The following is a 12559-nucleotide window of genomic DNA, read 5'->3' as shown; positions in this document are numbered from 1 at the left end:
ATTTCTAATTTGGACTAATTATTGTGTACACAGTGTAATTTATTATTTACTCTTATTTTGCATTATCAAAGTGATTTTTTTTCTCTTGTTGATATAAGCTTTGTAACAAACAAAAACGTAATATGTAACGGAATCAATGAGGCTAGACCAGTGGCAATAAATAATTGCACATTTTCTAAATATTATACGCCTAATAATAATAATAATAATAATTATAGTAATGATGATGGTAGTGATGAAAAATGACGCTACCATCATCCACATGGCCGTACCGCTATTCCAGAATATAAGAGAAACTGACATTGTAGAACGAAGAAAATTAAAAAATCAATGCTTTGAGATTAAGCGAATATGGAAGCTATCTATAGTAACAATGCATCTTATTGTTATATCAGTCTGAAGGGATAATGACAACTGGCCTCGCACATGCAAAGACCTAAGCATTCCTAAGAGAGTCCTTTTTACCTATCAAAGTGCAGTACTGTTGCAGACTTGCCACATCATCAGAAAATTTCTAAGTGGACAGTAACTGGACACTGTTAAAGGGACTACAATGAATTTTGTTTCTCTTTAAAGAAGCTAGACCCTGGCAGTGCCAGAGAATGAAAATGTATTAATTTCCAAAACTATAATAATGCAGAATTGTGTTCTAAGCTCAATAGATCACTCAGGAATTTATTTTATGTTGCATGTTTCAGTGTAGAAAACGGTACATAATTATACTGTTTGCTGCAATGAGCAGCTTGACTTGATCTGCACAACTTGGCACTGTCTGCTGCAAGCTGCTTAAGGGTCATCGGCACCTTATTACCTGCCGCCAAGCCTCTTCCGGGTTTGGGTATCGACGCAAGGCAACGAAAGTTTAAATTCAGGGTTTAAATTCTTCATCACCACTATAGAAAACAAATCTATATACAGCAGTGGTTCTCACCACACTTGTGTATGGCTCCAAGACCTGGGTGCTCTATCGAAGGCATTTAAGGCTCCTCGAACGCTTCCATCAAAGATGCCTTCACACTCTAATAGGCAAGAGACACAGTTCGAGACCTCTCACAAAGGCTGCAGGACTCGCATTTGAGACCCATTGGAAAGCCCTTATAGAAGACAGGCGCAGAAGACGGAAAGAAAACTTAATATACACAGCCGGGGGACAACGGCTTTGTCTTCACCAGATGCGGAAAAATATGCAGCTCGCAACTGGGTTTGCATAGTCATGTGATACACTGCACTCATCCTTAATCTTATTAATGGAAGACATTGCCATTATTATTATTATACGTATTTTTAGAAGCCTGTGGCAGAGATATGTATAGCACCAAATATCACCGCCTTAAAACATGCAAAATAAAACAAAAAAACTATACCAAACACAAAGTTAACAAAACAAAATTTATTTTAAATTACTTTAAAAAATAAGTGGAAATGGCAAAACTTGTTGGCCAAAATCTGCTGCATGCATCAGAAAATACGAGCTTGGAGAGTAGTGTAGAAAATGAGGAGAGTCAAATGAGTTTACCTCCCTTCAATCGTGAAGAACCTCAACTGCAGCAGAAGAACAATGAGGTACTTTTTGTTTCGTTTTGTACTCCTAGTCTTTCCGAAGTCGAATTTCTTCCTCGGTGTGTCATGACTCATAGCACCAGTGGCGTAGCATCCATGGTGCAAAGGGGTTCAATGAACCAGGGCTTACGACCATTAGGGGCCCAAGGCCTGTGACGTACCTACCAAGGCAAGTGTGGGTTTTCATTGCGTTTGGGCTCGTGACCTATCGGGGCCCACATGAGCCGAATGAAATGACTCCATTAAAATGTCGTTTTGGTCAATATACATACGCTATTTATTCACTACATACTAAATTTATCTTATTGCGGGAAGCGTGGTCGAGAGGCTAAGTGCGCTTGAACTTGGCTTGGCTTGGCTACCTAGAAGGCTCGAGGTTCGATGCCCGACTCGTGCAGAGTTGTGTTTACTGAGCGCCTAAAGGCAGCACGGAAAACCAACTCCTAGATACCCCCTCCCCCCACTGGTCCACAAATGAGATTGGACCAAAGCGCTCTGAGCATGCTATAAGCATGAAAGTAGCGCTATATAAAAAGCTATTAAAAAAAGCTATAAAATATTTGGGGTGGGGTGGGGTCCACCAACATATTCTTTAACTCGGGCCCACGAGTACCTTGCCAGGCCAATGAATAGCACCAGAACTAAATAGGCTGGGTTTTTTATTGTTATGGTTGTAGAAACTGAAAGCCGAGGAATAAATCTCACTTCTTTATTTCACTTTGGCTGTGTTGCGTTAAATTCGACTCAACGTGCCCCCCGTCGTGGGTGGAAGAGAAAACCGTGGTTTCCTATTATTTTAGCCTGTCTCCGTATCGTCTGTGTTTTATAAGAAAAGATTAAATGAATTCCGTTTTGACAGATCTAAGAAGCCGAATGCGAAGGAAAAGCTTTCCGACACGCTTCAGAGTGGCGCCTCCGATGAAACGTCCGCCCGGGGGAAGCGGAAATGCTAAGAACGGGAGCAAACAGGGCCTCCAGTGGGCTACCATAGTTAGGCTAATAATGAGGCTGTGATAGAGCGTCGCATGAGGTTTGCGAGATATGTGCTCCGACATAATACATTTTAATGTTTCCCTTTTATTCTTTAGAATTTTTCTCATTCATTGAATGGTTACCATCTAAAATTTAGATATTTAGTTTTTTTTTGTTTACAAAGCTTAGGCCTATATCAGATCACTCTGCTTGGTACAATTTTTATACACGTCATTTCCCCCCACTCCCCGATTAAGTTACAATTTCAAACAATTATGCATTATAACTATAAAAACATGAAACAATAAAAATATAATAATTAATTAATTAGCGGTAATTAATTATTTTTGTTTGCTATTGGAAAAGGGATATAAATCCTAAGTTATTGAGAAATGCGTCTTTATATGATGGGTAAAATAAGCCCTTAAGTCAGCTTTCTTTTTTTTTCTTTTGTAATTTTCTTTTACATTTTGCTTGTTTAAATGTATTTCCAAAGCTTGTTAATTCTATTGTCATTCTACGCACAGATCCACCCAAGTAAACTGGCGGAAGACATTGCGATGGTACATATCAATCAGACTGGCAGCTTTCAAGAGTTGAACGGTTCCAATGCCACTGGATTCTGTAGGATTTTCTCCGACTTCGCCGACAAGACATCGCTAAATGGCGTCCAGTTTATCAAGGCATCGTCCAGTCTCCCCGTCAAAGTCATTTGGTCGCTGTTGTTGTCTGCTGCTATTGGAGCCATGATCTTTCACCTCTACAGGTAAGCGGCGACGAACAACTCCGTCTCACGTTTGGGTGTTGCTGTTGTTGCTGTTTGTCGTTGACGTTCACTAACCTATGACCCCTATTAGAGAACTAAACCGCTGTAGACTGTATTGAATATTAACTTACAAAATTAGGAAAAACTTGAATAGCATCTTTGAGAACGAAACCAAATGAAACTTTTATTAAAATATAGACACATGAAGTAAAAGTAAACTTCCCCTTTCAGACCTTGTGATCTATGGGGCAGAAGATGTAAAGGGCATCTATTTCTGTGGCCCACGGTTAACGAGCAGGATGTCATGTGACCAGCACAATGACTAACCGCCTTTACTTTTTCCCAACTTAGGTCAGAGTTGGGTGGACTCAGATGCGCCCAAAGACTACCGGTTCGGAAGCCAAGCGTTTTACCGCGCAGCCACCGCGCCTCGCAGACTAAGTAAACTTGACATGAAATGAACTGATATTTCAACAAATCTAACTCATAACATGGTTACAAAGACAGTCTGTGTGGAAACACAAACTCAAAAATCGGCCACCGAAGTGGTCCACCCAGGCAGGTGAAAAGGCAGGTTTCAATATTTTCAGAAAGAATATCAGAATGAAATTCTATCAAAGACAATTGACAGAGAAGAATGGAGAAAGAATGTTGACCCCAGCTGTCCAGCAGACCAGGGCATAGGTGAAAGTGAATGTGAAGTTAGATGTGAACGTGGCCTAACTGATAACTTTTAATGAATATCTAATGGATCTAATTGTTTTGTAAAGGGTCTATCTCTTATTCCTGAAGAAAAACATATTTCCATTCTATAATTATAGTCCAACGCTGCAGTTCACGCGATAATACGAAAAACTATTTATTAATTGTTGTTTTAAATTATGTCCAACTTATACTAAATAGATTTTTTCTCTCAAAAAAAAAAGTAAACATTTTTTGTGTGTATATGCAGTGGTTAGCATGACAGAACTTACTTGACATAGAAATACAAATGTAAAAAAAAATATAATTTTTTGACAAAAACATTAAAACTGTTTGCATAAATGTGTTAAAATATGGTAAATAATTGGCTCATCTACTAAAGAGCCTCCCGTGTTTGTTGCTATTAATAGCGAATAGTTTTAAAAGTGGTGTATTTTTATGAAAAAAAACTGCTTGCATAAGTGATTTAAAAAATTAGATTTTTCGCTTTCAGAAAAAAATGTAGCCGTTGCATCAGAATTTTTAATGGTCTAAAATATTATGATGTCGGATTTTCACTATCTTTTCTAGTTTAAGAAATCTAAACGGGACGGACGGACGGACGGACAGACATTCCACACAAAACTAATAGCGTCTTTTCCCCTTTCAGGGGCCGCTAAAAATATTATAGTTATTCTTTGTCGATGTTCGTTAAAGGGAACCAAACTCTATTGTAGTCCCATTAACAGTGTCCACTGAAGAATATTCTGGTAATGTGGCAGGTCTGCAGCAGTACTGCCCACCGGCAGGTAAAGAGAATTTTCTTAAGGATGTTTAGGGCCTCAAAGAAGTCTGAGAGGTTAATAGTCAGAAGATATTATTATTATTATTATTATCATTATTCCGGGCTCACTATTATTTGTTCTTTTATTTCAGCATGTTTACGAACTATTTCGCTTATACCAAACATTCTCAGATTGACCTGAGTTTCAGCAAACTTCCATTCCCAGCTGTGACGGTGTGTAATGTCAACATAATGAGGTCATCGCAGGTGAGGCATTGTCTTCAGGGTATCATTTAAACTCCGTCACGATTAACTCTTTCTCTCCGTTATTATTTAACACGTTCTGATGGAATCAACGTTGGTATCGTCGGTTAGGAGACAAAGAGTTAAGTAGGTGATAACTCATCCTGCGGATAGGGGGAAGACAAAAGGTGCATGGATATTGAATGAGGTTCCTGGTGGTTTTACTTATTGCCACGAAGCGCCATGGTATTGATCGTGCCAGAGTTTTAATGGAGCAGAAGTGTCGCTAGTGTCCGTGCTGGAGGGGGAGAAAGTAGATCTCATCTCATCCGTCCCGTTGGGGTGCTGTGACAGTTCGCGTAACCAAATCTCTCCATTATAGCCTGTCAGCAATTCTTCTTGGCAGGATATCAAGAGTGAGGCAGGTCCAATCTTTTATGTTGTCCAGCCTTTTTCGTGCTCCCTCCACTGTACTTTAAAGAACGAGTTTTGACAGGGAGTCATGTCTTACACTAGGACCAAACCAGTTCAGCTTTCGTCTTTTTACTGTATCGAGTTCTTCCTATTAGCCTTCAGAGTAAATGGTATTGACAATAAGATATTTGCAGTGGATCTTAAAAATTTGACCTGCGTAGGACTTAAAACAAAAAAAAATAATAATAATTCTAGCCCCCTACGAGAAGGGAGTCTACTGGCGGTAACTTCGGATTGCCTGCCCCTAACACCGGCTCCGATCGAAGACACTGCTGAGACTTGTTTACCACGTAATACTCAGAGAATGTTGTCTTGTCGCCTTATCTAAATGATCCTATATATATATTTATTCTTTGTGAGTGAATGATTTCTGTCAGCTTAAGTGCAGCAATTACCTTTGTAAGGCATACAATTACACAGTGAAGTCGATGATTATATACAAAAGGGGACATAACTTATTAATCTTCTCGTACTGCACCACGGCTCTCGAGAAGCGCCGCGAGCAAGATTAACTTCACGATAGTCACGCTTCAGTGAAGCCATCAGACAGTGAAACGTTTTCATTTCCAGGTGTAGGGCTGCCTGGTCGTGTGGTATGTACGTCAGATTGTCAGATTATCGTCGTGAGTTTGAACCCTGCCCCCTGCCATCAATATTATGTAGAAACATACAACACACACACACACACACACTTTCCCGTTAACAATATTTGTTTTAGTAAGACTTATCTCGTCTGTTTCTATGGCCAATGAATAAAGAGGGTTTCATGTGGCCAGCACAACTTTATTTCTGGTACTCACGGGCGTCCTAAAAAAAAATCCCGAAATTCAAAATCCAAGTCTTCACCCAGATTCGAACCCGATATCTCCATTGGTTCGGAAGCCTAGCGCTTTAACATTCTACCACTGGTCCCTGTGCTCTAATGGACCTCATTCACCAATCGTAAACAAACAACATTTAGCCATGTGACAATATTGATCAAACAATGAAAAAAACGTATCACGTGACAGCCTTTATGGATTGCGTAAATTGTATAGAAGAGATAGAGAATCACGTGGCTAAATGTTGTTTGTTTACGATTGGTGAATGAGGTCCATTCATTGGTTTCTTTTTTTTTTCACTAACGGAACATTTTTAGCGGCCCCCGAAAGGGGAAAAGACGCTATTAGTTTTGTGTGAAATGTCTGTCCGTCTGTCCGTCCGTCACGTTTAGATCTCGTAAACTAGAAAAGATATTGAAAATCCGACATCACAATATCTTAGACCATTCAAAGTTCTGATGCAACGGCTACTTCTTTTTTTTTATGAAAGCGAAAAATCTAATTTTTTAAATCATTTATGCAAGAGCTTTTTAAAGAGAAAAAGCTAATTAGTATGCATTATAAGTTAGACTTAATTTAAAATGAATAGTAATCTTGTAAACTGCATTTTCTTTATCAATATAAAGTGTGTTCACTCTACACCAGGAATCGAATACGACATTGAGCCTTTTCAAAACAATTACATCAATTATAACACTTCAGTTAGGCCAGGGGAGGCGTGGCAGCTGAGCGGCAAAGCGCTTGGCTTCCGAACCGGGGGTTCGAATCCTGGTGAAGACTGGAATTTTCAACTTCGGAATCCTTAGGCGCCTCCGAGTCCACCCAGCTCCAATGGGTACCTGACATTAGTTGGGGAAAAGTAACGACGGTTGGTCGTTGTGCTGGCTACATTACACCCTCATTAACCGTAGGCCACAAAAACAGATGAACTTTACATCATCTGCCCTATAGACCACAAGGTCTGAAAGGGGAACTAGTTAGGCCAGGTTCACATCTAACTTTGCATTCACTTGCACCCATCCTTTGATGTGCTGGACCGCTGGGGCACTACACAAGATCCGTCAATCTTCTTTCTCCATTCTTATCTCTCATTTGTCTTTGATATAATTTCATTCGGATGTTCTTTCTGAAAATATTGAAGCCTGCCTGGGTGGACCACTTCGGGGGCCGATTTTGAGTTTGTGTTTCCTCACAAACTGTCTTTGTAACCTTGTTTTTTTTTTTTTGTTGTTGTTGTTTTTTATAATTTAAAAACCCTTCGCCTTTGTTGGAGGCGCGGTGGCTGAGTGGGGTCCCGGGTTCGAATCCTGGTGGAGACTGTGATTTTTATTTCGGGATCCTTGGGCGCCTCTGAGTCTACCCAGCTCTAATGGGAACCTGGCATTAGTTGAGGAAAAGCAAAGGCGGTTGGTCGTTGTGCTGGCCATATGACTCCCCCGTTAACAGTAGGCCACAGAAACAGATGACCTTTACATCATTTGCCCTATAGACCACAAGGTCTGAAAGGGGAACTTTTTTTTCCGCTTGTTGTTTAGGTCGGATTAAATACTATGACCTTCTTTCAACATAATTAAAAACAAGCCAAATATATTAAAAAAAAAAAGCCCACCCAAAAAGAAAGAACTTTGTCCTTGAAACTATATCTACCAATAATGTACAAGTTATTTCTCTTGATCAATATCAAACCAAATAATTAATTATCAATAATTAATTGACTAATTGAGTAATTTTTATCGATTCATGTTTTGTTAGGTACAATAAATAATTGTTTAAAGCATCAACTTAATCGGAGAATGCGTGACTGAGAAATAGCGCAGAAAATTATTGAAGGGGACTAAGCCCAACAAATTTAGCCATATATGTGAACAATGAAGTATTAGTTTCCCTTGTTGCTATTAAACAAAATAATGAATTACCAATAATTGGTAATTAGTCTAATTGATTACTTTTTTTCTACTGATTCATGTCTTGTCTACGCCAATGAATAATTGTGCAAAGTTTCAACTTGATCCGAGAATAGGTGTGGGAGAAATAACGTGTACAAACTTTTTACCAGACAGACAGAAAGACAGATTGAGTTGATGTAAGCTTTGTAAAACTACAGCTTGTTTCTCTCAAAGAGAATGTATGAAACAGAAGTAGCATATAATTATACCGAATTGGAATAGAAAGGTACTCTTCAGACAATTAATTCAGCAGAAATCATCTAAAGTTTGGTCTATGTATTTCTGTTTCAAATTAAAGACTGACACACTCGCCAAAAGTGGGAGAACTAACTCATAAATAAACTCTGCACTCTATCCAGAAGAAATGAAGAAATTAATTGTAAATAAAATAAATGAGAAATGGACGAGCTCTCATCCAAATCACAAGAAAGATGACGCTTACTACAAGCTATCCCGACAAGACCAACGTCTAATCTTTCGACTCAGGACCGGACACAACAGAATGCGACAACACATGTACCGGAAGCTCAAAATTGGAACCAATGAAATCTGCCCATGTGGAGTATCACCAGAAAATGCCGACCACGTCCTCCAAAACTGCTCTCTTTACCAAGAGGCCCGTATAAGACATTGGCCCCAAATCACCCCAATAAAATGAAAACTATATGGAGAGCTCTCTGATTTGGAAACCACTGCGCAGTTCATCTCATGTATTGGTCTAGTCATATGAACACTCCAACATAACAATGAGAACGAACAAGAAGAAGAAGAAGAAATTAAAGACACAGTTTAGATCAGTTCAAAGTTTATAGTCATGCTAATAAATTGTGTCTCTATTTTTATTTCATTATTTCGACAAACTTATGCCATAAAATCAACGTTTCTTTTTTGTCTACGGGTACTTATGAATAATTCATGTGTAGGCCTAAAAATTATTTGTTCCAATAGTTCATGGAACATGTATTCAAGCCACGGGGAACCCTATTGTTCCACGGACCACAGTTTGGGAAACATTGCTCTACATTAACTGCGTATAAAATGCTGATAATACCTGATGCTTTCAGACATCATACCTTTGAAGATGATCCTCTTGTCCCCGAGGCCATCCCAAGTAATATACGAGAGAGAAAGTTCAATAGATCATTATTTCTTATCCGTCATTTAGTGATGGGCAAAAGTTAACTAAAAAGTTGCTAACTTTTAGTTTAACTAAAAAAAATTAGTTAAGGCCAAAGTTTAATTAAAAAAAAAAAGTTTAGTTAAAATCCTAGATTAATTATTTTTTTTTTTAGTTACAAACTAAAAAGTTTAATTACAAATTTTACAAACTTTTTTAACATACATACCAATAAATATTTAGATCTATGTAATTTGGAGAATGTATATAATGAAAAATAGAGAGGAGAATAAACTAGAGGGTGCACAGGTCACTAGAAAGCCTTTTGACCTTTACCCGGTCGCTATTCCCGCCAATTCAAGGTAGACTATTTGCAAGGCGAGAAAAATAAACGTGTTCATTATATTTCTAGCAAGTTTCGCTGCTTGATAAATCCCGATTAATTCCTTGCTTCCATAGATCTACATTTTGCTGCTTTTTATTAAACACCAGTGTGTTCCTGTATTAAAGAAATGTCGACTCTTTTTATTTTAATACTTTTTCCTAGATTATTACTAGAGTGTCTAGAGTTAAATCTATTAGTATTAGTCTATTACTACTATTAGATCTATAGTCATAATAGTCTATATTTCATTATTTTAGTCTCTTAGTCTTAAGTAGAGTCTTAGTCGACTTAGTCTTAGATCTAGATGTAAATTTAAAATTATAAGTCAATAATATAAATCTATTAATTGAAATCTATATTACTTTACTTTATTAGACTAGATCTATGAGTTTAGTCAGTTTAGAGATTCTACTATTCTAGAATTAGAGTCTAGATTGGATCTAGGAATCTAGATATATTTAGATTACTTATTATACTAAGACCTAAGATGCATAGATGATAGATCTATCTATAATGACTATAACTATAATACTAATAATAGTCGTCACTATACTAGATTAAAACTAGATCTAATACTAAATCTAGACTAGATCTACATCTACTTCTATTATAATTATACTTAAAAATAAAAATATATATATCTACTATCTAGATCTATTAGATTATTAGATCTACTATTATCTACTAGAGTATATAGATCTAAATACCCATATCTAGTTATACCTAATCATAATTATATAATAATCTAAAATCTCTAGATCTAGAGTTACTAAGATTTCTACTACTACTAGATTTTAGATCTAGTAGTAGTAGTAGTAACTAGTATTTCTTAGATTAGATTTAAAATAGATTAAAATATTAATTATTTGATCTAGGTCTAGTAGCTAGATCTAATTCTAGATCCAGATTATATTTCTGATCATTTCGTTTGTGGAAGATATTAGATCCAGAATATTCTAGAATCTAGAGTTAGTTAGAGTCAACATGCAGTTTTATCATTACTTCTAAAGGTAACTTATATTAGAACTTGGACAATGACTTCTAATTTCTTTCTATAATAGTATCATTCTAGTGATTCTATTAAGATCTACATCTATCCCATAAAGACATTTAAATCTTTTTTCATGTGCACAAATAAATGTTTATTACATTTTGCTAAAGAGATTGGTTGTGCTTTATATTTTTCATGTTTGGCTGTTTGTCCTTAAAAAAGGTCAAAATAGTTAGTAAAAGTTTAACTAAAGTTTCTTAGTTTAGTTTAACAAATTTTTTTCAATTTGTGATTAAGTAAAGGTTTACAAACTTAGTTTTAGTTTAACTAAAAAAAATTAGTTTGGTTCCCATCACTACTAACATTGCGCATTGATTTATTCCTTCTTGTCCTGTCTCCACGTTGTGCTAGAAAGACAAAGCTGGACAAGCCTTGCGTGATCTGATCAACGCCATCAATCCGCAACAGATGATGGAAAAGGCAAAAGACTGGAAACCCACTATGGACTACAGGTAAATATTAAATATTAGTCAGAGCTGGAGTAAAATTTTATATTATTGACTATGGCAGGAACGTGTTCTATTATGCTGAGTGCACTTTTAATAGCAGTTTTAATCTCGTAAAGTTGGTAAGGTAAAAATGTATAGAATATGTCATGTCGTCCTAATAAATTTACGTTATTATGTTGGCACTTAGTATTCTTGTCCTGTCTACAGCTCCGGTGGTGACGCTCGCAGGATGGATAACTTCTTAGACAACTTTAGCATGAACATGAGTTTTACTAATGACAGAATGGAAGCCCAAAACACTTATTTTACTGAAGTAGGTTTACCTCCCCTTTCTGAATTCTGAATTGTGTCCCCTTTGAAGACTGAAAATACATCTAAAGACATACATTATAAAAAATGCTGTGTCCCATATTTTAAATAGGACCTCTATCTATCTATCTATCTATCTATCTATCTATATCTGTCTGTCTGTCTGTCTGTCTGCTGTCTATCTATCTATCTATCTATCTATCTATCTATCTATCTATCTATCTATCTATCTATCTATCTATCTATCTATCTATCTATCTATCTATCTATCCATCTATCTATCTCTCTTTGCTTTAAAATGTAAAAAAAACAACAACATATTTTCTCCTAGACTTGCAAAGACTGCTGGGAAAAAGAATCCACCAGTTCCAGCTCCAATACCGTCGAGTACAACTTCAGAGAACTGTTCAACCGTGAAAGCGAGTAAGTCGGATAGTACGCACTGCGGGGAGTCTAGAGCTAAGAGCGAAAAGAAACTATCGCTTTTTGGCAATGAAATGTTGCACTAAGATCAAACAATTAGAATCCTACTTCGCAGAGACATAGTCATACATCATATAAATACAGAGGGGTCCGCTTAATTGCAAACCACATAATTGCTAAATTCGCTTAATGAAGATAATAGTAAGTTTGTTTCAGAGAGGAAGAGAGAGAGAGAGAGAGAGATAGGGAGAAATGGGAAGACAGAAGGAGAGAGACAAAGATATATATAGAGATAGACACGAGGAGGCAGAGTTTGAGAGAAAAAAAACAACAATCAGTTAATCTATTAATAGTAATTAATTAACTTTGTTTTATATAGCAGAAAGGGAATTAAAACCTACCATCTTGAGATAAATGGCAGTAATTAGCGCTTCTTTCCCTTCTATAAACTTTGTTTTTATTTTTAAGCATTCTTTCTTCTTTTGCTTATTTATATTTTATTTGTTTCTATTGGCCACAGGACCACTCGTGACATTCTAGGGCACCAGGTACAAGACTTGATACAACAGTGCTCCTTC

General features: G+C 36.9%; 2 protein-coding genes across 5 annotated transcripts in view; one reads left to right on the top strand and one right to left on the bottom strand.

Annotated features, from left to right (window-relative positions):
• Positions 1-1378, bottom strand: part of LOC129926517 (uncharacterized) — an 86398-nt gene extending 85020 nt beyond the window's left edge. Inside the window, exon 1 of the mRNA XM_056031116.1 lies at positions 1365-1378. The gene's annotated coding sequence lies outside the window, so the exon portion shown is untranslated. The remainder of the gene's footprint in view (positions 1-1364) is intronic.
• The window catches only part of LOC106062433 (amiloride-sensitive sodium channel subunit alpha-like), a 45267-nt gene that overhangs the window by 12289 nt on the left and 20419 nt on the right, over positions 1-12559 (top strand). For 3 of the 4 annotated variants that reach the window (XM_056031122.1, XM_056031121.1, XM_056031120.1), the window contains exons 2-7: positions 3060-3298; positions 4916-5030; positions 11152-11252; positions 11457-11562; positions 11890-11981; positions 12502-12559. The exon at positions 12502-12559 is cut by the window's right edge and continues 23 nt beyond it. In XM_056031122.1, the coding sequence (XP_055887097.1) occupies positions 3093-3298; positions 4916-5030; positions 11152-11252; positions 11457-11562; positions 11890-11981; positions 12502-12559 (678 nt within the window). In that variant the 5' untranslated portion in view covers positions 3060-3092. Of the gene's footprint in view, positions 1-1392; positions 1564-3059; positions 3299-4915; positions 5031-11151; positions 11253-11456; positions 11563-11889; positions 11982-12501 lie in introns of those variants that run through there. The other variant, XM_056031118.1, reaches the window with a different exon arrangement.

This window comes from Biomphalaria glabrata, chromosome 5, assembly GCF_947242115.1.
Source record: "Biomphalaria glabrata chromosome 5, xgBioGlab47.1, whole genome shotgun sequence".
Taxonomy (NCBI): domain Eukaryota; kingdom Metazoa; phylum Mollusca; class Gastropoda; family Planorbidae; genus Biomphalaria; species Biomphalaria glabrata.
This window is presented reverse-complemented; position numbering and strand designations above follow the sequence as displayed.